At 44.4% G+C, this 26243-nt stretch overlaps 2 protein-coding genes across 2 annotated transcripts in view; one reads left to right on the top strand and one right to left on the bottom strand.

Moving 5' to 3' along the window:
• Nucleotides 1–26243, top strand: part of LOC138763184 (metabotropic glutamate receptor 7-like) — a 583408-nt gene that overhangs the window by 411653 nt on the left and 145512 nt on the right. The window lies entirely within an intron of this gene.
• On the bottom strand, nt 20991–25795 carry LOC138763185 (uncharacterized). Its single transcript, XM_069936933.1, has 2 exons — nt 25119–25795; nt 20991–21301 (listed from the first exon to the last, which is right to left on the bottom strand). The coding sequence occupies exons 1-2, from the start codon at nt 25671–25673 to the stop codon at nt 21233–21235; spliced, it is 624 nt and encodes a 207-aa protein (XP_069793034.1). The 5' UTR covers nt 25674–25795; the 3' UTR covers nt 20991–21232.

Here is a 26243-nt window from a genome sequence, read left to right as displayed (position 1 = left end):
TGTTGCTTTACAGTCTGTTTGATGTTCAAACAATGTCCCTATTGTTCAATCGTTAAGCATGAGATGAATCCTTTCATAAACTGAATTATTTTGATCTCCGCACTATCTCACTGGAAAGCTATTTTGCGTCCAAAAAAATCTTAGTTTTACTTTGAGATTTAAAAAATTACCACACTGAACTGAATGTTCTAAGTTATGAGTTACCTTGTCTGTATGTCATTAGTCTGATCTTTCAGCCAAAGAAAAACATTTAATATACAGGCACTTCATCACTGTTTCAAATGGAGAGGCGGAATTATGGGAGAAATGATGTTCAGGCAGGCATGCAAAATTTAAAAGAAGAAACTTTGCAATCTATTTGCTGGAGGGTAATATTTGAAAGGCTCATCCAGTGAAACAGGAAAAAGTAGTGAAAATGTGTTGGAATGAGTGGGTGAGTTGAATGAGTATGTTTTATAAAATCAATTAACCAATTGTTTTTGTGATTCATGGAAATGTTTATTTTAATGTGGTTAATATTGTAGTTTTAAGCAAGAAACCTTACTTGACAAACGTTTCTGAGACTCATAATCAATCAATATGTTAAAGGTCAGAAAGGAACTTGAAATTGACAGCTACAATGAGATTCTGATTGTTTTTCCTGTGAGACATTTGAACTAACTAAATCTTTCAAACAATGACACTACTGTAGGTGTGTAGGAAGCAGCAGTAGCTAGTTCATGTGGAAAACTTATTTTTGGAACAATTGTAAAATCTTGATTATATTCAAACCTCACAGTGTGTTTTGTGCTGTCACACAGAGCTAAGGGGAGAGGGGACTTCATTCTCCTCTGCTATAATATTTCAGATAAATGCATCGTTTGCTATGCCAAAAGGGAATTTGTCAACTAGTTAGTTTGCAAAGGAGACTAATTGCTGCTATCAGTGTAAAATTGGTTGCCAGAAGTCAACCAATGCTCCACATTATCCCAATCAGATTGGCAGTGATTTCAAAATTGCTTCAGCGAAATGTCAAAAACCAACTACTGTATCACACCAATTCATACACTTTATTTGTGAGAATTTTATTGATTTACATCTTTATCTATCATGCCTATCTTCCAAGCATCATGTAATTGTTAATCAACCAATTCGATATATAAAGGATAAAGTTTAGATCCAATGACAAATTAAAACTCAGACACAACCATGCTCAATTGTGCTTGGTTTATGCCTTATTTCACATAAAGATCACTGCAAATAGTTTAGAGCAGAAAAACCAATGAGTGAAAAGAGAAGCATCATATCCCTTGTCACTGACAAAAAACTTCTGTTCAAAAGTGCATGTGTTTGTATATAGGTAAACAACAGTGCCCAAGATGCTCTCTTCATTTGAATAGTTGGGATACCGGTGGATAATGAATACATGTTAATAATTCTGGACTATTTTGATGATCCTGCCTGTATAATTTAACTGCACCAGCAGATGTACAAATGGCAGTGCTTTGATCAGAATGGCCTCCATTAATGGATGGATTCAATGCTACAATTTGGGGGCAGAGGGTAGAAAGCATGAGTGATGGAAGTCAGAGATTAGGTAAAGGCTCTATTATTGTCACATAATACATTTAGAATGTAACATACATGAAATTCTTTAACTTTGTCTACCATAAGGCAGCGCCCCTCACAGAAATGAGGCCCTAGCAAGGGACGAACTTACGAACCCAGGATTACAAGACCAGTGCTCTCACAACTGAGCTATCAGAGCCTATTAGAAGCTATTTGGTTGAAGCTTGTAAACAATTTTGAGATATTTTGATTTGTAGGTCTCGTTTATAAGTATTATTATTTTGTTATTGAGACTGAAGTACATAATGGTTGGTCAGAGGTAGCAGAAGGGGAAGATGGGGAATCAGGGATCTGGTTATTGGTAAATTAGTGGTTCAGAGCATTTCTAGAAATGGGCCACTTTATGTGATTCTTTCTCCACCTCTAAACCTTTATGCTGTTCCTGTTACCCAAGGATAAGAAGGGGGCTGCAATGATGCTGAGGTTTTGTGTAACAGATGTAAGTAATGCAGGGTTTATCCAGCTGCTCTTGACCACGTTGGATGGCAAATTTCAGTGTATCCATTCAACCTCTAAGCAACTTACTACATAGAAGATACACCTAGACTAAGATATTAACAATCCAATTTTACTTTTGCTTGAAGTTGTGGCTGGTGCTATTCACTGGATCATCCATGTTGAAATACAGAAACCTTGCACACTATTCATCACAGAGCTCAGGAAGATTAATTGTTTCCTCAAGACTCTGGATGGACATGGCCTCCTGCTATGAGGTGTCCCACTCTTCTACCCTTCCACCTGTACTAGGTTTTTTTAGCTATTCTCTAAGAGAAATGCAGACTGAATGACACATGCCTCGAGGCATCTGGTTTGCTCGAAGATTGAAGTCTGTTCAAACCTGTGTACTTTACTCTGTGAGTTTCAATAGTGCTCAAGGATTCCAGAGAGCTTGGCAAACATCAATGAAACTGCAAGAAGTTCATGACAACAACTTTCAATCACATGGGATGGGAAGTGTGAAACGAGAGAGGTCAAGGAAGAGCATTGAAAGTAATGTTGTGCTGCTATTTGATGTGATTGGCATCCACTCTATGTCCGCAGCAATAGTGTGAATCTCCCAGTGACCAACCAGTTCAATTCCCCATCACATTCCCTTGCTGTCATGTCTGTCCATGGTCTCATCCACTGCCAGACTGGGACCACTCGCAAATTGGAGAAACAACACCTCATCCTTAGTCTGGCAACCCTCCAACCAGATGGCATTAACATCAACTTCTCTGGTTTCCTTTAAGTCAAGTTTATTGTCATTTTATTGTACAAGTATAACCTGATGAAACAGCGTTCTCCAGTCCTTGGTGCAAAAATATGCAGGCAAGCAACAAGACATAATACACATACATAGAAAGGACAAGTATTTAATTCATACAAATAAATAAATATTGTTTTGTTCATATGAGAGTCTTGGATGGTCAGTGTGAGCAGTTCCTTTGGTTGTTCAGCGTTCTCACTGCCTGTGGGAAGAAGCTGTTCCTCAGCCTGGTGGTGCTGGCTCTGATACTCCTGTATCTCTTCCCCGACAGGAACAGCTGAATGATGCTGTGTGCAGGGTGGAAAGGGTCCTCCATGATTTTGCCCACCCGCTTCAGATAATGATCCCAGTATATTACATTGATGGAGGTGGGGGGCCGGGGGAGAAGTGGATGGGAGAGACTCTAGTGATCCTTTTTGCCACACATGGTCCTGAGGGATTGACCTCTGATCTGGGTTGACCTTCAATCCAGTTCTCTGCAGCTGCCATACCACAATCTGATGCAATTGGTCAGGACACTGTTGATAGAGCTCCTACAGAAGGTTGACATAATGGTGGCCATTAGTCTTGCCCTCTTCAGTCTTCTCAGGAAGTGCAGTCACTGCTCCACCTTCCTGACAAGTGAGGAGATGTTGAGCATCTACAATATGTCACTAGGTAAGTGAACTCCTAGGAACTTGGCGATCAACAGTCTACTACAGAATTGTTGATGTGTAGTGAAAGGTGGTGATTCCTTGCCCTCCTGAAGTCCACGATCATCTCCTTTGTCTTGTCCACCCTGAGACTCCGGTTGTTATTCACGCACCATTTCACGCGATTCTCCACCTCCTCTCTATAGTACAACTCATTGGTGTTGCTGATGAGGCCAATGACTGTTGTGTTCTCTGGAAATGTGATGACACTTTTGGAGCTGAATCTGGCAATAGAGTCATAGATCAGTAGCATGAACAGGAGCGGGCTGAGCACACAGCCCTGAGGTGTGCCAGTACTTAGCGTGATGGTGCTCTATGTTCTGCCACCGACCCAGACAGACTGTGGTCTTTCTGATAGGAAGTCCAGGATCCAGTTACAGAGAGGGATGTTGAGTCCCAGTGAGTACAGCTTCTCCACCGGCCTCTGGGGTATGATTAAATGCCGAGCTGAAGTCAATGAACAGCAGACTGGTGAACGAGGTGCCATTCTCCAGGTGGGCCAGGATGGAGTGAAGCAACAAGTTAAAACCATCCCTTTCTTCTTCCCTGTGTCAACTTTCCCCCAGCTTTGTGTGTGTGTGTGTGTGTGTGTGTGTGTGTGTGTGTGTGTGTGTGTGTGTGTGTGTGTGTATCTCTTCCCTCCCCTCCCCATTTTCCCTCTGACTCCTTTCACAGAGCCAAAATCAAAACCTTTCCTCTTATCATATCCAATTAACACTTTTTATTTGTTGGTCTGGACTCCTCCTATCCTATTCTTTCACCTTTCTATCTCAGTCTTTATTGAGATGCCTGCCTGCTTTTTGCTCAGGCCCAAAATGTCAGTAATGTATCTTTATCTCCAATGTTGAGACCGGCTGAGTTCCTTCAGCATTTGCCGTGTGTTTTTATTACAATCACAGTATCTGCAGATTTCCATGTTTCACTTTAACTCAGCATGGCACATTATCAGAGGTCACAATCTGCCTTCTTGGTATATTTATTGCAGGTATATACTGTACTCTGAAGCTTAACAATGATGGATAAGGCATCTCACAATAAACCTACCGATCAATAAATTGGTACAAATTTGTAATGTTCAACAAACAGAAGGAATGAAGCAAAATTCTGTGATCTATGATAAACAGAGAGACTGTCTGAAAAAGAATGAAAATACACTTTCCTCAGTGTGATCAGTTGATCTGTTCTTTACAAATAAATTCCACTTATAGACAAAATGATTCAAGTCTATATAGAAATGTATCAAAGGTTCCTGAGAACTGAGGTTGTAGAACTAAGAATATTTCAGTCCATCCATGATGTAGATTTAACAGATTTCAAATCTCAAAATTTGAATTGTTACCATTACAAATCTAAATAATTAGTGTTTCTTCAAGATAAGGAACTTTATGGGTGTGATAGTCTAGTGAGTAAGCAGTTGGGATAGTTTTCCTGCTTATTATTAGCAGTATATTGCTTTTGATTGAATGCTTCCTTGTTAACAGGTTAAGCTGGATAAGCATGAAGATGGAGGGAGGGTTGCAAGGACTATGCATAGTGTGACAAGAAAGGTGGGTTTTGAGAAGGATAAAGAGGATGATGTGTGACACAGCTGGAGAGTCCACTGGAGGGACTCCAGAGGGAGAAAAAGATTGGTTGATGTTTTGGACAGAGCACTTCATCAATGGTGGGGATTCAGAGAGTGAAGCCAATGCAGAGGTCAGGGTGGGAGGAGCAGGACAGAGACTCGTGGGATTCATGGTCTAGGGAGAGGCAAAGTATGATGAGCAGATAGGCTAAAGAATGGCAGGCTCCAGGCAAAAGGAGAGAGAGGCAAGAAAAACAAAGCATCAGGTGGACGAAGATGAGTCATACATGGTGGAGTGAGTAGGAGACAATGGGGGCCATTGCTGGAATCTGACAAGAAGAAAAGTGAGCATGTTGTTATCAACAGAGACCAAGTGGTACCAAAGAAGGTGAGGGAGGAATCCAGTGAGGAAACTGGGGGAGGTTGGTGGGGGTGGGGGGGGGGGGAAATTAAACAGAAGTGGAGGAGAGGAGGAAGAAAATGATAATTACCCCCCCTCCACCACTTTGATGTGTGTCAGAGGTATATTGAACAGGAATGGCACAGTGATGCAGCTACTTGGGATACTGCTTCTCATCTCAGTGACTCAGTTCAGTCATAACCCCCAAAACTTTCCATGTGGAATTTACATGTTCTCCCTGTGAGCACTCATCTAAAGGCTCTGGTTTCCTCCTACAGCCCAAAGATTGGTAAATTGACCCCTGCTGTGATGGAGAATATGGAGATGTTGGTGGGAATGTGGAGGGGGGAAGGTGAGGGGGGAAAATAAAATGAGATTGATGTTAATGTTTGCTTTCTGGTCATTGGGCTGAAGGACTGGTTTCCATGATGTATAGGTATGAAAGAAGTAGGTAAAGGGTGTACCCCAGTCACCAGGGCAAAGTAACAGAGTTGGGCAAACCATTGGCTTGGAATCTTTTGTTGGCAAGACACTCCGTATGCATCAGCCCCCTGTCTACTTCTTGCTCTACAACAGCCATTCTCAATGGGAGCCATGCAGCCTCACCCCCCCCTCCCCACCTTCCAGGTGCCACAGCACATTTAAGGGGGGGCTGCAGACTGAAATAAAAACTTTTTTTATGTAGTCTGTAGGAGAGAAGTTTTAGCTTTTACCATGTTGATAGCCAGACAAGCAATCTTACTGAAGTGGAAAGATGATTCATCCCCTACTCATACACAGAGGTTATATGATGTAATGCCCTATTTAAGTTTGGAGAAAATTAGGTATAATATTAAAGATAGAAAGTTTCAATTTATAAAGTTGTGGGGCCCATTCTTCAAATTTTATTATAATTGGAAGAATTAAGGATTATGGTCTGCTCTGGAGATTCACTGTCCGCTGACTGGAGGTCACCATTGGATCCACATTTTTATTTTTATTTATTATATAAAGTAACATTGATTAGGGGAGGGGTGGATTTGATCTAGCTTTTAGTTTTCTTTCTTTTTTCCTTTTTTTGTCACTTTTTATTTGGCTTAACTCAGCAAACAGTTTTAACATGGTTTTACAGATCAATTCAAATTATTGTTTCATCTTTTTTTGGGTGCTTACAGGGATACAAATGATTAATTATGTGTTATCTTTTCTAAAACTCTGTATGTCAGTTTATACGTTAAACTCAATAAAAATATTTTAAAAAGGAAGTAGGGGGAAGTAGGGAAGAAACCAACGTGACTGCTTCACAGGGAAGGGGGCCCATAAACTTTGAGCAGAGTCCCAAGGGGCCCATAGCCAAAAAAAAGTTGAGAATGGATGCCCTACAGCACACATGTCAAACTCAGGCCCGCAGGCCAAATTTGGCCTGTGATATAATTATATTTGGCCCGCAAGATCATATCAAATATGTATTAGAGCTGGCCCGCTGGCCGCCACGCCAGTATAGTGCATGCACAGCTAATACTACAAATCCCAGAATGCTTTGCAAATGCCTTGGCGACGGCCCGTCAGCCCGCTAATCGCCCCCACCTCCTCTCTTTAATTTCATTAGCATCTGTGACCTGTCGCCCAACTCACATGTAATAAACCTCTTAAGAAAAATGGCCAAACCAAAGACAGAAAACAGGACCTTTCAAGACAGGTGGGAGGCAAACTCTGACCCCAGAGTTTGATGAACTTGCATCGAAGAAGAGATGCCAAGTACCTGGTTTAGACCCAGGTGCATCAGAGTAAATCACAGTGTAGCAAGCTAAGCTTGGATTCATATTTTCTTTGGTTAACTTTGGACTGTTCATAGTTAAAAGATTGGAATTTCATTGAAGCAAGTTGTTATTTTTTTGACTTGTTGGCTTGTGAAAAAAAAATACATTTAAAAGGAGCTTAAAGGCTATAGAGAAATATTATTTATTGAATATTTTATTTCTCATTTGTTAATGCTTCTTCTGGAAAGAGTTTAACCAAAACTATTATTAAACATTTATTTTAATAAGAAAAAGTTTAACATTGCATATGTTGAAAGAAGATGTTGTTGAAAATTTTCAATGAATATTTAATTTGGCCCACGACTTAGTCCAAGTTTTTAATTTTGGCTCTCGGTGAATTTGAGTTTGACATCCCTGCCCTACAGGGTGTGCATGGTAACTTCTCTTGAGACCTGTCCCATTCTCACAAAAATGAGCATTCCGTGGGGAGGCAATGATCCCGCTTTGATTTCTCGCCAGTGTTCCAAATTCTTATCCTGGCAGAGCATCAGCCACATGCCAAGAATGTAGGTTAAGTGAATCTCTTCATATGGTTGTTAAGATGATGAAACTCAATCCCTTTCCTTCTGCTTGCACTGAGACTACAGAAACAATTTTAGCTTTGAGAATTTTTCATTTCTGAATATTTATCTTTTTTTTTTGCTTTAGGTGGATTCTGACTGCAAAAAGGAAACTTTATTAATGTTTGATCATAGTTTAATTTTTGCACAGCATTAAACATTTAAATGGATTTGAAAGCAAATGGACAGCTAAATTCTAATTGCATTATGCTTTAATTGGTTTTAAATTATGCACTCTGAAGACTAATTTCTCCAGTCCTGTCACAGACTTTTGCAGCAGTTAAAAGGGACATTACCCAATACTGGGCCACAGATTTGTACAAAACGATAAAATTTACATACATTTTGCCCAATGTTGTGATCATTCATTCGACAATGATCAATGAGGTTAACCTTTGTGCTCTTGTATTCCACATATCATGAAGATTTGCCCTCCATTAGAAAGCAAGATGTAGTCATTTAAGGATGGTCAATGTTCACTATTTGTAGAAATAACTTTCCCAAAATGGTTGGAGTTGATCACACTGTGGTCCTGGACACAATGGTGGTGTCATTACCTCAATCACTGTGTGAGGCAGAAAAGGACCCAGACAGGACGTAAGGTTGAAGTGGCAGAGCCTGGGGCCTTGGCCGTGGACTGACCTGAGGTTTTCCTCACAGAGCATGCTATCAACATCCTTTATTTATATCATTTCCAAATCTTTGTCCTGATCCAAGATATTTAGAAAAAAAAAGTTGACTGAAAATATTAAAAATGTGTCATTTAATATCCATGTTGGCAAATATAAATGGGGAAAAGGTTTGAGGTAGGTAAGGTGGGCCAATAACCTGTTTCCATGCTGAACAACACTGTCTTTATATATTTACTTATAAAACATACTGAACTGCTTTAAATAAAGTAAAAATATAAATATGAAGTAAAATACATCAATGGCTCACTTTGCTCTCTGATGCCTTCCCAGGAGCGAGAGCACTAATGGAACCGGTGCTAAAAGGGGCCACGGCAACAGTATATGTGGAGTGAAATGTGTTACACTTGTAGCGATGAAGCTCGTGCTTCCACAGCAGTGAATCTCAGGGAGGCTGCATGTGCGGTGATTGATGGTAATCACTTGATGGGTGATCTGGGCTAAACTGAGAGGTCAAGTACACGTGCCTTTAACTTTCAGCATGTCCTTGCAGTAGAGGTGAGGAAGTCTGGAGAATTCTAATCCATGCACTTCAGCTCGAGTTCACTTGGGAACCATCAGCTGGTTGTCAGTGTAATCCAATCTGTTTATTTGTATTGATACTGTCATGTGGTAATGACTTTCTTCCGCCATGGTGGAGGATGCAAATCTGGGTGACTCAGTTTTTCTTTGAACTGGTACACAAATGTGTCTGATCAGCCACCCACGAGACGAGACATTATTTATTTTCAATGCAAGCATTTGAAGAGTTTATTTTAAATATATTTGATTGGCAGCTCTTTTATGTGTTTAAGGTCTATCTCAAAAATTTTGTTCATTCTCATCATTTGAAGACTGCCTTGTTTAGATCAGCGAAGATATAATATGTCAGCAAATGTGAGAAGTACATCTCTATTTAGTGTTCAAAACCAATGATAAATTTCTCCAGTGTTATGATTCATGGAGTTGAATGGAACCAGATACTTCAACTTCTCCATGCTGACTAATGTGCCTTTCTAAGCTTGTCTCATTTGCCTGCATTTGGCCCATATCCATCTGAATCTTCCCTATCCATCCACTTGTTCAAATGCCTGTTAAACATTGCCTCCATCACTTCCTTGCAGCTCATACCCATCATCCTTTAGTGGAAAGTTGACCTCCTAAACTCTTCTAAATCTCCCCCAACTCCAAAATAAAACCCATGTTCTCGAGTTTTAGTCTCTCCTCTGCTGGGGAAAATGCTGTAATTAATGACTTTAGATCACCTGGAAATGTTTTCCCTCTGACTTTAAACTTTAGACTCTCTTACAATGGGAAACAATCTGTGACTCTTGATCCTTTTTATGCCCCTCAATGTTTAATAAACCTCTGTATGGTTACCCCTCATCTCCTTCACACAAAGGGAAACAGCTCCAGCCTATCCAATTTCTCCTTGTAACTGGAGTCCTCCAATCCAGGTAGCATCCGCAGGAATCTTTTCTCCACTCTCGTGCGGTCTCACAGCATGGCTAAAATGGAATGGCAGATCATGAATTGCTTCACAACAATGTCTTGTTCAGCTGTAACATGACGTCCCACTCTTACTCAAACATGCTGTGTGCCATTTTTTTGCCACCTTGTCTACCTCTGTTGCCACTTTCAGGGAACTTGTACCCCAAGATCCCTTTGTTCAACAATAGCCCCAGGACCCTGTGAATGTTCTGCCTGTTTTAAGTTTCCAAAATGCACCACTTCAGATGTGTTTGGTTAAATTCCAGCTGCTGTTCCTTTGCTCCCTTTCCCAGTCAGTCAAGATCCTATTGCAACCTTCAACAACTTACTCCACTGTCCACCACAAACTCACTAACCATGCCATCTATATTCTCATTCAATTGTAGCACTTGGAAATCAAGCAAAAAATACAGAATTTACATGAAAATATGATAGCTGTGGAAGTAAATAATAAATTTGATCATGAATTATTCAGCTGAGAAAACAGGTTAAAGAGTATTAAATAAGAATGAACTTTCACTTATAATGCACTTTAACAATGGCAAAATATTGCAATGTTTTTCATTGACAATAAATAACTGGGTGTTTGGGCACCATTGGTATGTGGGAAAAACTTGTGAAGTCCCATAAAAATAGTAAATGTCTTGAATATTGTTTTCATTGAAGATACTCGGCTGGATGTTCCTCAAAATGCCATCAATCTTTCGAGTGCATAGAGTTGTATCCAAAAAGACAGCAAGTGCAGAGAATGATTGTCTACATTATTTGTTTGTGCTTAGAGGAGGACTTGAGTCTGATATCACCTGACCTTTTAATATGAAATCAAAATTATCAAGAAATGAAATGGAATTATGGTGAATTTTTTTGCAGGGTAGCAAGATCAACATTTAGCTCTCAATGCAGCCCTACAATCTGACACAGGCAGGTGAACGTATGTGATTGAAGTGAAAACTGATGTTAACTTGAACTGAAGTGAAATATTAGAATTCAGCGAATGTTATGACGAATCCTCACTATCAGAGTGGATCTAACGAGTCCATGAGTTTAGTACATTATAGGATTAACTGTGAAACTGATAATGAATTTATTGTCATGTGCATTGTACAATGTACATATATAGCAAAATTCTCGCTTGCTGGAGCCAAGCAGGTACTTCATTAAAAAAGACTGCAATACTAGACATAACTTGAATTAAAAAGAGGCAATAAATATGGATAGATAATAAATGTTTATAGTTCAAGAAAAGAACGTGACTGAAATAGTGCAGACAGTCATTTTGTGATGTTGGAGCAATCCTGATTAATATAACTAGGGAGGTTCAAGAACCTGATGGATGTTGGAAAGAAACTGTTTTTGAACCTAGAGTTGCTGGACTTCAGGCTTTTGTACCTTCTACTCAAAGGTAGCAGTGAAAAGAGGTTTGTGACCATGGTGATGGGGGTGCTTTATGAAGTTGGCTTCTGTCTTGAGCCAACACCTCACATAGGTATCTTTTGTGGATGGGAAGTCAGAGCCTGTGATGCAACCAGTGAGTATCTTTTCCACAGGAGGGGCACAGTTCATGGGTTAGCATAATGCTGTGAGCCCTGATGTGCGAATGATGCTGACACAAAGCTTAAACTTCAACGCCAGTCTTTGTATCTTTGATGGCTCCACGCGTGCCTCAAAGGAGCCGGCTCGAGTCTCTATATGGGCTGGTGATTGACAGCTGGCAGGTAGGGCCAGCCTCCCAGGTTGCCTACCTACAGGTACAGTGGCTACCCCTTGCAGTAGGCCGGTAGGAGTGCGGGCAGTGTAGTAGTTGTATCACCACAAATGCCATTGCAGTGGGAGTGACTTGGGTTAAAATCCGGCATTGTCTGTAAGGAGTTTGTACATTCTCAACGTGTTCACATAGGTTTCCTCTGGGTGCTCCGATTTCCTCCAACATTCCAAAGACGTGTGGGTTAATAGGTTAATTGGTCACATGGGAGTATTTGGGCAGTGTGGGCCCATGGGCCGGAAGGGCCCATTAACCTTACTGTATCTCTAAAATAAAGAAAAATAATAGGTTTAATTAAGTTTTCAATGACATGCTAAATCTCATTTAGAACTCCTCAGAAAGTGGAGATATTGAAATGCCTTCCTCACAGTTGCCTCAATGTGATGGCTCCAGGAGAGGTCTTCTTAAATATGGACTCCAAGGAACTTGAAAGTTCTAACCCTCTCTACCATGATCCCATCAATCCAGAGAGGAGTGTGGTCCCTCAACCTCCCCTTCCAAAAATCTACAATAAGCTCCTTGGCCTGGTGATGTTGAGAACGAGATTTTTATGGCAGCACCCAATCAGATTCTCGATCTCTCTCCTGTTACCAGTGTCAGCCAACAACGGTGTTGTCATCAACAAATTTGTAGATTACGGTGCAGGTAAACATGCTGCACAGTCCCAAGTTTAAAGGAAATAGCGCAGGGACTTGCAGCCTGTGTTGATGGTCAGCGAGGAGAAGATGATGTTGTCAATTCACATTTATTGGGGTTTGCCAATGAGATAGGTATGAAATATAGACAGGACCACTTCAGACACCAAATCTACATAAAATGGTAAAATTCATGTACACATTGCAAATGGGAATATTGTGTGGATTAAACTTAACAGGATAAATAGTGGACACAATGTCTACATAAATACTTAGCAAGTACAGATTCAATAGGAGTTTTCACAAAAAAAATCTTCATAAAGCATTTATTTTTCTGGTGTTAAATTCTCAATATATCAAGTCAAGTCACATGGTAAAGATGAGATAGCATTTCTCCAGGACCATTGGAGCAGATTTACATAAGTATAAGTTAAAATATTAAGACATATACAGCAAAGGTCCAGGATACACTAACCACTATGTCCTGGGAATTCAGGAGCCTCATGGCTTGGGTGAAAAAAACTTGCCCAATATGGATGTAAGGGCCTGAGTGCTTTAATACCTCCTACCAGATGGCAGAGGAAGAAAAGTTTCCATGAGGGGTGCGTGGAGTCCTTCACAATGTTTATTGCTTCCTGCCTGCATTGTGTATTGTAGATGTCTGTAATGGTAGGAAGAGAGCCCCCAATGATCTTTTCCACTGATTTCAGTATCATCTGCAGGGTCTTACGGTCCGAGGTGGTACAGCTTCCAAACCCGGCAGTGATGTAGTTGGACAGGATGCTCTCTGTAGAATGTAGTGAGGATGGAAGGTTGGAGATGAACTTTCTTCAGCTTTTCCTCAGTCTTCACAACAAGTAGAGGTGTTGCTGGGCTTTCTTGGCTATGGAGCTGGTGTTAAGAGACCAGGTGAGATTCTCCACTAAGTGCCCTCCAAGGAACTTGATACTCTTGACAACCTCAATAGTCAGGCCATCAATGATCACCAGAGTGTGGTCCCGCTGGGCCCTCCTGAAGTCGACAACCATCTCTTTTGTTTTATTAACATTCAGATACAGGTTGTTGGCTCTGAACCTCAACTCTGTATGCTGATTCCTTATTCTTACTAATAAGGCCCTCCATGGTCGTATTTGTCAACTACTGTCGTGGTTTTCTGAGGACCAATAATGAGACAGGCAACACAGAGAATTCTTCAAGAAGTTTAAACCTTTATTTGCAAGTAAAGGCTGAAGCAATCACTCACTGAACACAGCATGCTTCCTTTCTTTTATGTCAAATCCTGACCTTGCTTGTTCAAACTATCATGTCCCTTATCTTGGCTACACATTGATTCTCAATTCACCACCATTATTGCTTAGTATTACTTCTTCTTCTTTGGCTTGGCTTCGCGGACGAAGATTTATGGAGGGGGTAAAAAGTCCACGTCAGCTGCAGGCTCGTTTGTGGCTGACAAGTCTGATGCGGGACAGGCAGACACAGTTGCAGCGGCTGCAGGGGAAAATTGGTTGGTTGGGGTTGGGTGTTGGGTTTTTTCTCCTTTGCCTTTTGTCAGTGAGGTGGGCTCTGCGGTCTTCTTCAAAGGAGGTTGCTGCCCGCCAAACTGTGAGGCGCCAAGATGCACGGTTTGAGACGATATCAGCCCACTGGCGGTGGTCAATGTGGCAGGCACCAAGAGATTTCTTTAGGCAGTCCTTGTACCTTTTCTTTGGTGCACCTCTGTCACGGTGGCCAGTGGAGAGCTCGCCATATAACACGATCTTGGGAAGGCGATGGTCCTCCATTCTGGAGATGTGACCCACCCAGCGCAGCTGGATCTTCAGCAGCGTGGACTCGATGCTATCGACCTCTGCCACCTCGAGTACTTCGATGTTAGGGATGAAAGCGCTCCAATGGATGTTGAGGATGGAGCGGAGACAACGCTGGTGGAAGCATTCTAGGAGCCGTAGGTGATGCCGGTAGAGGACCCATGATTCGGAGCTGAACAGGAGTGTGGGTAGGTATGACAACGGCTCTGTATACGCTTATCTTTGTGAGGTTTTTCAGTTGGTTGTTTTTCCAGACTAATTGGTTGGTTGGGGTTGGGTGTTTGTTTTTTTTCTCCTTTGCCTTTTGTCAGTGAGGTGGGCTCTGCGGTCTTCTTCAAAGGAGGTTGCTGCCCGCCAAACTGTGAGGCGCCAAGATGCACGGTTTGAGACGATATCAGCCCACTGGCGGTGGTCAATGTGGCAGGCACCAAGAGATTTCTTTAGGCAGTCCTTGTACCTTTTCTTTGGTGCACCTCTGTCACGGTGGCCAGTGGAGAGCTCGCCATATAACACGATCTTGGGAAGGCGATGGTCCTCCATTCTGGAGATGTGACCCACCCAGCGCAGCTGGATCTTCAGCAGCGTGGACTCGATGCTGTCGACCTCTGCCACCTCGAGTACTTCGACGTTAGGGATGAAAGCGCTCCAATGGATGTTGAGGATGGAGCGGAGACAACGCTGGTGGAAGCGTTCTAGGAGCCATAGGTGATGCCGGTAGAGGACCCATGATTCGGAGCCGAACAGGAGTGTGGGTATGACAACGGCTCTGTATACGCTTATCTTTGTGAGGTTTTTCAGTTGGTTGTTTTTCCAGACTCTTTTGTGTAGTCTTCCAAAGGCGCTATTTGCCTTGGCGAGTCTGTTGTCTATCTCATTGTTGATCCTTGCATTTGATGAAATGGTGCAGCCGAGATAGGTAAACTGGTTGACCGTTTTGAGTTTTGTGTGCCCAATGGAGATGTGGGGGGGTGCTGGTAGTCATGGTGGGGAGCTGGCTGATGGAGGACCTCAGTTTTCTTCAGGCTGACTTCCAGGCCAAACATTTTGGCAGTTTCCGCAAAGCAGGACGTCAAGCGCTGAAGAGCTGGCTCTGAATGGGCAACTAAAGTGGCATCGTCTGCAAAGAGTAGTTCACGGACAAGTTTCTCTTGTGTCTTGGTGTGAGCTTGCAGGCGCCTCAGATTGAAGAGACTGCCATCCGTGCGGTACCGGATGTAAACAGCATCTTCATTGTTGAGGTCTTTCATGGCTTGTTTCAGCATTATGCTGAAGAAGATTGAAAAGAGGGTTGGTGCGAGAACACAGCCTTGCTTCACGCCATTGTTAATGGAGAAGGGTTCAGAGAGCTCATTGCTGTATCTGACCCGACCTTGTTGGTTTTCGTGCAGTTGGATAATCATGTTGAGGAAATTTGGGGGACATCCGATGCGCTCTAGTATTTGCCAAAGCCCTTTCCTGCTCACGGTGTCGAAGGCTTTGGTGAGGTCAACAAAGGTGATGTAGAGTCCTTTGTTTTGTTCTCTGCACTTTTCTTGGAGCTGTCTGAGGGCAAAGACCATGTCAGTAGTTCCTCTGTTTGCGCGAAAGCCGCACTGTGATTCTGGGAGAATATTCTCGGCGACACTAGGTATTATTCTATTTAGTAGAATCCTAGCGAAGATTTTGCCTGCAATGGAGAGCAGCGTGATTCTCCTGTAGTTTGAGCAGTCTGATTTCTCGCCTTTGTTTTTGTACAGGGTGATGATGGTGGCATCACGAAGGTCCTGAGGCAGTTTTCCTTGGTCCCAACAAAGCTTGAAAAACTCATGCAGTTTGGCATGCAGAGTTTTGCAGCCAGCCTTCCAGACCTCTGGGGGGATTCCATCCATACCTGCTGCTTTGCCACTTTTCAGTTGTTCGATTGCCTTGTATGTCTCATCCTGGGTGAGGACCTCATCCAGCTCTAGCCTTAGGGGCTGTTGAGGGTGCTGGAGCAGGGCGGAATCTTGGACTGAGCGGTTGGCACTGAAAAGAGATTGGAAGTAAATGTTTAAAAGTATAGATTAATAAAAAAGATCATTGGAGCAATACAAAGTAAATGTATATAGCAATTAAAAATGCCTGTTGCTATGAGACATTGCCCCTTTTTTATACAGATTTTCAGTTACTTCTCAATCTTCGACTTTGATTGATGTGTTGTACCAATTAGCTCATCCTGGGTTTGTTTCTCGGTCATGGTACTCTTATCACTTCTCTTTGCACTACACTTATCTTCTTGTAACTGACCTGCTTCAGAATAAGTCACTCGCCACTATGGTTCCCCCTACCTCGTCCTGTCTATCTTCTTCTATTACTCCCATGTATGACCTTGAATGTTTTCTCTCTAGACGTGTTTTAAAGTTAGCAATTTTGTGTAACCTTGGGGATGAAGTTATTTTCCCACTTTGTGTTTTAAAGTTAGCAGGCTTTGGAGTCAGCAAATTCTACAACTTACTATAATCAGCCAACTTTTCTACATAGTGTGGCTGTTACTTAATTACATTAATATTTCCCATAAACAATGTAGTTGAAGTACATAGTAAATTGTTACATAGTAATGGATTAACAAATACATAATGAATAGTACCTAGGTATATTTTCCATATATTTCCCCCCTTTGAGACCTAAATGGTCTCACATAGAGAGAGAGAGAAGACAAAATGCTTTACACATAAAAAGGTCAGATTAAACTACAATAGCTATCACTAAAACTGGGATATTTACAAAATTTTGTGTTCAGTCTTCAACGTATCTCTCTCCCACTCCCTGGGCCACTGAGTCAAAAACCTGTCCCTTCATGTCTGAAGTGAGAGAAATGACCCAGGAACCCTCACAGACTATTCTCAGCCGTGCTGCACTCTTCTTGTGTGTCTTGCTCATCGTGCAGATTATAACAGTACATCAGCCCTCCCTTCTTACTGAACAGTCACAAAGTATCTGCCAGTGGGATTGTCTGATTACCCCACATCTTCCCACTTTGAATCAAATCCCTGTCTCCCAGGGAATCTAAATAGAGAACTTATCATATATTTCTTATCTGCACTGCCTGCATTCCAAAGCCATCTGTTGATGGTATACCAGTCCATATCATTCATGGAGCCTCTCCTCAATCTAGACATCATTTGTTTTTTAATTTACTTTGATACAAATTATTTAATATTCACTTTAATACTACATTCCTTTTCTTAGTTTTGTCTTTTGGTTTATAATTTTTAATTAGCTAATATCACAATTGCATGTAAGATATATGACCACCCCCCCATGACCCTCCAAATATTCAGGTTAGCCAAGCAAGCCATCCATTCTGCCCCTCAGTCCCTGTCTAAAACTATCTAACTGATTATGGATATCTATCATCCCCTCTGAGATATTGAAGGACTCATCTGTAACCTCTGTGATGCACTTATCCCCTGCAACCGAGTATACCCCACCCTGGGTAGCAAACTGATAATCCACTGCATATCTGATTTGAGAAAAGCCTCAATTCTACCAATTCTCAATTGACAGCCTCCAACCCTGCCACTGTCTCATTGCCCAACATTGTTAAGCCACTGATGAGATTATTGCAATTCTCACCAGCCACCACCCCAGCTGATCTTCCAAGGAATATTGAGCTGAGGACTCCCCATCCGATGTCAGATCCTAGGGTAACAGGATTGTTATAGTCCGCACAAATTCCTTTGACAATCTAGCATTTTCTGGGCATGGGACAACAAGAGGTCCTAACGTTCCAATGGCAAACAAGGCAGGAAGCCTGTTTCCTATAATACATAGGCTTTCTTTAACTGATAACATGCGGTGGGGTCTTGATACATTTGTTGGTACCAATGTCTGAGATCTCTCTATATATTGCAAAATCGAGGATGATCTTTCTTATCCTTACTTTATATTTTTCCCATTGTTTTTCCTAGCAGCGTCCCCACAAACCACCTGATTCCTCAAGTTAGATTCAAACATTCCTTCCTTAAACAAGTGCAATCCTACAATCGTGTTCCCCACGGTATTCTTCTATACAAGGCAAACCATCTTTCAATTTTACTATCCCTCCCACATTCCCATCCCATACCATCAAAACACAAGGGGCAACTATTATTTAAGAAATATGCTGACTGTGCTAATTCAGAAGTGATTACATTGTAAAAGCAAGTACTCTGGCAACCTCCTCTAGTCATACTATCTACCTGATCAAATAAGAGTGGCTGGCTTTCTATACACCTTCCTTTAGCTGCTTGGAACTAGTTAAGTGATCCATTAGCCAATAACCCAAACTTCAGACTGGTGTAGCTCTTGTGCATGATGTGTAGAGGGAATCACATATTAACAAGACCCCATCCAATTAGTAGTGAGCCACGGATATGTTTTATGTCAAAATAAATGTCTTATTGTATACACTAAGAGTCTTGCATCGACTTTCTCCCAGGTTTAGTATAGCTATATGACTGGAGATACCATTTCATGAAAGATGTCATGTTCTATCCTGCTGTCCTCCACATTTTTATCTCCTTGTCTGGAGTCCATTCCGTCTTAAAATCCATTCTATCATTTTCTGTATGGGGTAGGGGCTGGAGTTTGAGGGGATACCTCCCATTCATTTGGTTAGAATATGGGAATAGATTCAACAGCTACAAACATTCATCTTAACAACATATAAGTAAGACACATTTAAAAAGGTCACCAAAAATTCCTCTTTTCAGTCAATGACTCTGGTCTTCAGTTCATATGCCAGGGTGACAAGAGGCATAATAATATAATTCTCATGTTATAGGTGGGCCTCTCTTTTTCAGTCTGTTATAATAAATGTCTTAATGTCTTAGCTGGGCCTTTTTCCTTAAGTCTCTTTGGTGTATCTGGTGAGGCTGACCTTCAAGCTTTACTGCAGTCAGTGTTATTACTGGCACCTGAAAATGTCCTTTCCAGCATGTTACCAATTTCTTCCGATCCAATTCTTTACGAGAACGTAATTCTCAGATTTGACACTAGGATATTCACCACTTTGATCTGTTGGATCACCCTCCTTTAGGAGTGTTTATGGTACCTGTGAATGCTTCTCTCAAAAAAGTTTTAGTTAGGTTACTCAACTATTTGCTTATGTTATCACCTAATGATAATAAATCAATCCCTACTGGCTATGCGGGCTTTGCTCCCCAAGATATCCGATTTAGCTGTCCATGGACCATCTCTGCAGCAGATAGCCCTGATTTAGCCTATGGTGTCATCTGCATTTAAAACAATGCTAAGGGTAGCACTTTTTAGCCAATTTTAGCTCTGTTTTCTCAGTCAATTGGCCACGTTAGTTTTTTTTTCATTTGCACATTCCACTATCCCTGCTGCCTGGGGGTTAATGGAAGTAGTGGAACCACTGTAATCCCCAATTCCTTTACCCAATTCATCTCATTCTGCTGACAACTTAGTCAAATTATTCTTTAAGGACCCAGGCAAATGAATAATGACAAGAAAATACTTATAGTTACGTACTTAATTCTTTAAAATCAATTCATATACACTCAAATGGTAGACATTCAATTTTTTTACCAGGATTATTTTGTAGGCAGATAATACATTCCTTCCTTTGGAAGATCCTGCTTTCTTAGATTAGTGATGTGTCACTCCTATACCCCTCCTCCTTAGTCAATCTACATTATTGCATATTATATATATATATATATAGATATATATATATATATCTATATATATATATAGATATATATATATATATAGATATATATATATATATAAAAGTAGTACAAGTAAAAGAAATTGCATTTGGTACAGAAATTGTTCAGCAGGGGTGATTCATAATTTGATTTCTGGCACAGCCCCCTACTGTTTACAGAGCTCAATGAAATGGTCGGAGCGTCCCCCTGAACGAATGCTGCATCCCCATTATCAGACAAGACCGTTCTATTCAAGCAGTTTATCACTTTCTGAATAAACGGTGAAGGGACCATTGATAACAGCAGCTTTTGCAGTACCATCTATGTAAGCATTCCCAAGGGTAAAGAGTTCTGGTATGGGCATAAATATTCCTTTCCCCTCATGTCGGCTCTAACAAGAGCAAACAATTCAAATTCCTGGGAAAACTGGATATTAGAAGGCAGCGTTTTCATTTCTTCATTTCTGTATTTTTCACAAGGCAGTTTTAAAAAGTCCATCAAGTTAATAGTAATACACTTATAGAAGGTCAGATGACTTCACTAAGGGAAAGGTTCATAGTGCATGAGTCATCTGTTGGATCAAACGTCAGGAGAGCTGCCCCTAAATTTTGGATGTATTTTACTCTGGCTTTCAAAGATACCTCAGCTCTCTCTCTCTCTTTCTCTCTTTTAATACTTGGCCTGAAGCTCATCACCTCTCTTCTAGGTTATTATTGGTAATAGATCAGTTTCAATTAGTCTTAAACAACATTGCAGTTTAAAAAAAATTCTTTCTTCTGTGTGGTTCATTTTTTTCTTCTTCTGTACAAGTTAGGACCAAGAAACGCTGCAGAAGTGGAACACCATTTCTTCATTGTTACTTTTAAAGTCCAACAACTTGTGAAATTGCTGCATGATTGAAGTGTAGAGCTCGTCGAAAGAACCAAAGACTTGTTGATCCAAACCAAGGCTTTTATTAGCAAAAGACCGGAGCTCTTCACAGGTGGCCGACCAGTCCGGAATGATCCGACCTGGCTTGGGACACAGCCCTTTAAGGCCCAGGTAATGGGTGTGGCTTAGCTCTCAGCCAATCGCTATAAGCACAGTCTAGATACAGTAACTATATACACTATGTACATTGGTGATAGATATGTACTATCACATTCACCCCTTCTTGGAGAACTGACCCTGGGAAAAACAAAACGAGGGAGAGAATGAAAGGAAGGGGTAGGTCAAGGACTGTAGCGGTCAGGGGGTCTGACCATCCGGTGTGAACGCCGTGGTGCCGGGATCGGGGTCGCTGGAGTGGTGTCGCCAGCGGGCTTGTCGGGTGCGACTGCTCCGTCGCTCAATTCCCCAGTCGTGTTGTCGGCAGGGTGGCCCGGGTGCGGTTGGTCCTTCTGCTGCGGCACGGGGCCTGGAGAATAAAGAGTTGGGGAAGGTTGGGTTGGGGGGTTTGCTGGTTCTCCCGCGTCCTGAGCTAGGTCCCGCACCGAAACAGTGTCCTCCCGCCCGTCTGGGAACCTAACGTAGGCGTAATGTGGGTTCACGTGGAGTAGAGTCACCCGGTCGACCAAGGGGTCGTTCTTTGAGTGCCGGACGTGGCGTCGCAAAAGGACGGGGCCAGGGACGGTGAGCCATGCCGGTACAGTGGTTCCTGATTCGGATTTCCTCGGGAAAAGGAACATCCTTTCGTGGGGGGTGGCATTTGTTGCAGTACATAGGAGGGAGCGGATGGAGTGTAAGGCACTACTGAGAACCTCCTGCCAGTGAGAGGTGGGGAGACCTTTAGACCGGAGAGCCAGTGTAACCGCTCTCCATATAGTGGCATTCTCCCTCTTGATCTGGCCATTACCGCGTGGGTTATAGCTCGTGGTCCTGCTTGAAGCAATACCACACTCCAGAAGGTACTGTCGCAGCTCTGCACTCATGAATGAGGAACCCCTATCACTGTGGATGGAATTGGGGTACCCGAAGATGGTGAAAATAGTGTGAAGGGCCTGTATCACTGAGGTGGCAGTGGTGTCTGGGCAGGCCACAGCGAATGGGAAGCGGGAGTACTCGTCGATGTAGGTATTACGGTTGGTCGACGGTAGGGGGCCCTTAAAGTCTACGCTAAGACGCTCGAAGGGGCGGGTGGCTTTGATAACGTGGGAGTTATCCGGACGGAAGAAGTGGGGCTTGCATTCAGCGCACACCGCACAGGCTCGGGTCATGGAGCGGATCTCCTCGACTGTGTAGGGTAAGTTGCGCGCCTTGACAAAGTGAGCAAACCTAGTGACCCCTGGATGACAGAGCGCCTCATGGAGTTTCCGTAGTCTGTCCATCTGTATGCTGGCGCACGTCCCCCTGGAGAGCGCGTCAGGCGGGTCGTTGAGCTTACCAGGCCGGTACAGGATGTCGTAGTTAAAGGTGGAGAGTTCGATTCTCCATCTGGCGATTTTGTCGTTTTTTATCTTACCACGCTGGGTGTTGCTGAACATGAAGGAGACTGCACGTTGATCAGTCAACAGTGTAAAGCGCCTCCCAGCGAGGTAATGTCTCCAACGACGCACTGCTTCAACTATGGCCTGCGCTTCCTTCTCGATCGAGGAGTGTCTACTCTCAGGACCCTGGAGGGTTCTGGAGAAGAAGGCTACAGGCCGACCGGCCTGGTTCAAGGTGGCTGCCAGGGCGAAGTCGGGTGCATCGCTCTCGACTTGAAACGGGACAGACTCATCGATCGCGTGCAGCGTCGCAGCAGCAATGTCAGATTTGATTCGATCGAAAGCCGCTGTGGCTTCGGTCGAGAGGGGAAAGGAGGTGGTCTTGATAAGAGGACGTGCCTTATCGGCGTAGTGTGGAACCCATTGGGCGTAATACGAGAAAAGGCCCAGGCAACGTTTGAGAGCTTTCTGGGTATGTGGGGGGGGTAAATCCATTAGGGGACGCATGCGGTCAGGATCTGGCATGACTATCCCGTTCTCCACCACACAACCTAGAATGGCGAGTCGAGTGGTCCGGAAGACACACTTGTCCAAATTGTAAGTCAGGTTCAGCCGACGGGCAGTTTGGAGAAATTTGTCTAGGTTAGCGTCGTGGTCCTGCATGTCGTGGCCGCAGATGGTGATATTGTCCAGATACGGGAAGGTAGCGGTTAGCCCGTTCTGGTCCACCATCCTGTCCATTTCCCGCTGGAAGACCGCGACACCATTAGTGACCCCGAATGGTACCCTGAGAAATTGATATAGCCGCCCATTCGCCTCAAATGCCGTGAATGGTCGGTCCTCACAGCGGATCGGGAGCTGGTGGTAGGCCGAACGTAGGTCAATAGTGGAGAAAATGCGGTATTGGGCGATCTGGTTCACCACATCCGTGATGCGTGGCAGGGGGTACGCATCCAGGAGTGTGAAGCGGTTAATGGTCTGGCTATAGTCGACCACCATCCGTAGTTTTTTTTCATTCTTGACAACCACCACCTGGGCTCTCCAGGGGCTTGAACTGGGTTCAATGATGCCCTCATCCAGCAATCTACGCACCTCACTCCTAATGAATTTCCTGTTTTCGTAACTATATTGCCGACTTTTGGTGGCCACAGGCTTCCAGCCAGGGGTGAGGTTTGCGAAGAGTGCCGGCGGGGCAATCCGGAGTGTGGAAAGGCCGCAGGACTGGCCCCGGGGCACAGGGGCGGGTTGCTCGGGTGCTTCGGGGGTGGGGCGATGGCAGACCGAGAGGGGGGCATGGGGTCCCCCAAAGTGTAGGGACACCGTTCGGAACTGACACTGAAAGTCTAATCCCAGCAACACTGGGGCGCACAATTGGGGAAGGACGAATAATTTGAAGTGGGTGACCGTTACGCCCTGTACTTCCAGCGTGGCAATGCAATACCCCTTTATCCCAGTCGAGTGCGACCTCGTCGCTAATGAGATCCTCTGGGTAGTGGGAATAATGTCAAGTCCCCAACGGAGGGCCAGATCTGGCTGAATAAAGCTGTCAGTTGACCCAGAGTCAAATAAGCAATTGGTGTAGTGTCCATGCACTTTAATCAGTTCCATTGCTCTGGTGAGGGGATGAGAGCATTGCTGGTTTAATGTTATTGAAGCAGTTGACCGGGGAGTTTTGCGCGATGACGTCACGCAACGGGATGACGTAGTCAACGCTCGAGGAGCAGATTGGAGGACTTCCCGGAAGTGCTGTTGTGGCGGCGTTGGCGGGTGAATAGTAAGTAGTGGGGTTTGTAGTTGTTCGGTCGCGGCGGTCGGGCCCTGGCGGTCGTCGGTGATGGACGCTGGGGTGAGTACCTGGTTGGCCACGGGGGTGGCTGCGGCGGCGGTAGCGTCGGCCCCGGGGGTGTCTGTGGCGGCTGCAGCAGCGGCGGTAGCGTCGGCCCCGGGGGTGGCTGTGGCGGCGGCAGCAGCGGCGGTAGCGTCGGCCCCGGGGGTGGCTGTGGCGGCGGCAGCAGCGGCGGTAGCGTCGGCCCCGGGGGTGGCTGTGGCGGCGGCAGCAGCGGCGGTAGCGTCGGCCCCGCGGGTGGCGGTGGCGGCGGCAGCAGCGGCGGTAGCGTCGGCCCCGCGGGTGGCGGTGGCGGCGGCAGCAGCGGCGGTAGCGTCGGCCCCGCGGGTGGCGGTGGCGGCGGCAGCAGCGGCGGTAGCGTCGGCCCCGCGGGTGGCGGTGGCGGCAGCGGCGGTAGCGTCGGCCCCGCGGGTGGCGGTGGCGGCGGCAGCAGCGGCGGTAGCGTCGGCCCCGGGGTTGGCTGTGGCGGCGGCAGCAGCGGCGGTAGCGTCGGCCCCGGGGGTGACTGTGGCGGCGGCAGCAGCGGCGGTAGCGTCGGCCCCGGGGGTGGCTGTGGCGGCGGCAGTGTCGAGTGTCCCGCACGGGGGCGAGAGGCGGGCCATCACCATGGTTGCGAGGGTGGGCTGCCCCTTCCGGGTTCGGCGTCTCCGTGACGTCAGGCGTTGCCGTGCAGGGGAGCCCTCGCTCTCATTGGACGAGAGCTCTGTGGAAGAAGTGTTTGAATGGGATAGTGGCGGTTGAGCTTCACACGAGGCACTGTGTTTGCCGGCGGCCATTTTAGACCTACAGACTGCAGCAAAGTGGCCGTTTTTAAGGCACTTCTGGCACTTGGCTTTTCTTGCTGGGCACTGGGACCTGCTGTGCTTGTCCCTCCCGCAGAAATAACATTTCGGGTTCTCACGGGGCAGGGTAGCAGCAGCCGACAGGCCGTCAGGGGTAGGGTAGAAGGGCACTCTACTCACATCAGAGCGAGGGGTCCAGTCCCTAGAGAGCTCGGTGGACTTTAAGGCTGCATCCTCCATTGTGATTGCAATCCGGGCCACGTCCTCTAGTTTTTCTACCCCTTGTTCGAGCAAGCGCAGCCTCACTTCATTTGATCTGAGCCCAGCCACATAGGCATCCCGGACGAGATCATTTGTGATCTCGGCAGCAGTTTTGTCCACACAGTTACAGTCCTTGCCCAATGCCTTCAATACTTGTAAATATGCCCTACTGGACTCACCGGGCTGTTGCTTCCTCGACACAAGCACGAGCCGGGCATGAACTCTGTTCACCGGTTGGTTATACATTTCTTTCAGTCCCTTTATGGCTGCGGTGTAAGTGGTCTCATCCTGGATGTTCTCGTAGACTCTCAAGGACACCATAGACAGCAATGCTGTTAGACGCAGGTTATCCTCCTCCACCTCAATGAGCCTTAGGAAGTTTTCAAAGTTCAGCAGCCAGAAGTTAAAGGCTTTGAAGGCTGTAGCTGACTGTGGGTCGATATCAAGTTTTTCTGGCCTAATTAGACGCTCCATCCCTTTCAAAAAAATTTTTCTTTTGCTAGTAAAATTGTAGAGCTCGTCGAAAGAACCAAAGACTTGTTGATCCAAACCAAGGCTTTTATTAGCAAAAGACCGGAGCTCTTCACAGGTGGCCGACCAGTCCGGAATGATCCGACCTGGCTAGGGACACAGCCCTTTAAGGCCCAGGTAATGGGTGTGGCTTAGCTCTCAGCCAATCGCTATAAGCACAGTCTAGATACAGTAACTATATACACTACTATATACACTATGTACATTGGTGATAGATATGTACTATCACATGAAGCACTCTGGAAGGCAGGTTTCAAATTACTGCAGATAACTTTAAATTCAAGCTCTCTAACCCTTTCTTCCTCACTTACGCACAGTCTTTCTACTGTCAACAAAAGTGCGAGGCAAACTTTCAAGTTTGTTTTTTACAAAATGAGTAGCAATTTTACATCAAAGCTAAGTCAGAAACTGTAGCGGCAGCTACAGTGCTACTAAAAGAATGCACAACCACACGAGTTGAGCTCAGTGAGCAGAACTGATTTGTTGCAAGCTGCTGGGCTGGACTTATACTCC

Source organism: Narcine bancroftii, chromosome 5, assembly GCF_036971445.1.
Source record: "Narcine bancroftii isolate sNarBan1 chromosome 5, sNarBan1.hap1, whole genome shotgun sequence".
NCBI lineage: Eukaryota > Metazoa > Chordata > Chondrichthyes > Torpediniformes > Narcinidae > Narcine > Narcine bancroftii.
The sequence above is the reverse complement of the archived record's forward strand: the minus strand, read 5'-3'. Positions and strand labels throughout refer to the sequence as shown.

Excerpts from the sequence above, each read along its gene's own strand:
- LOC138763185 (XM_069936933.1), bottom strand. The coding sequence starts at position 25,673 with ATGGAGCGTCTAATTAGGCCAGAAAAACTTGATATCGACCCACAGTCA. Across the intron at positions 21,302-25,118 it reads ACTGGACCCCTCGCTCTGAT|GCCCCGTGCCGCAGCAGAAG; the intron begins GTGAGTAGAGTG and ends TTTATTCTCCAG.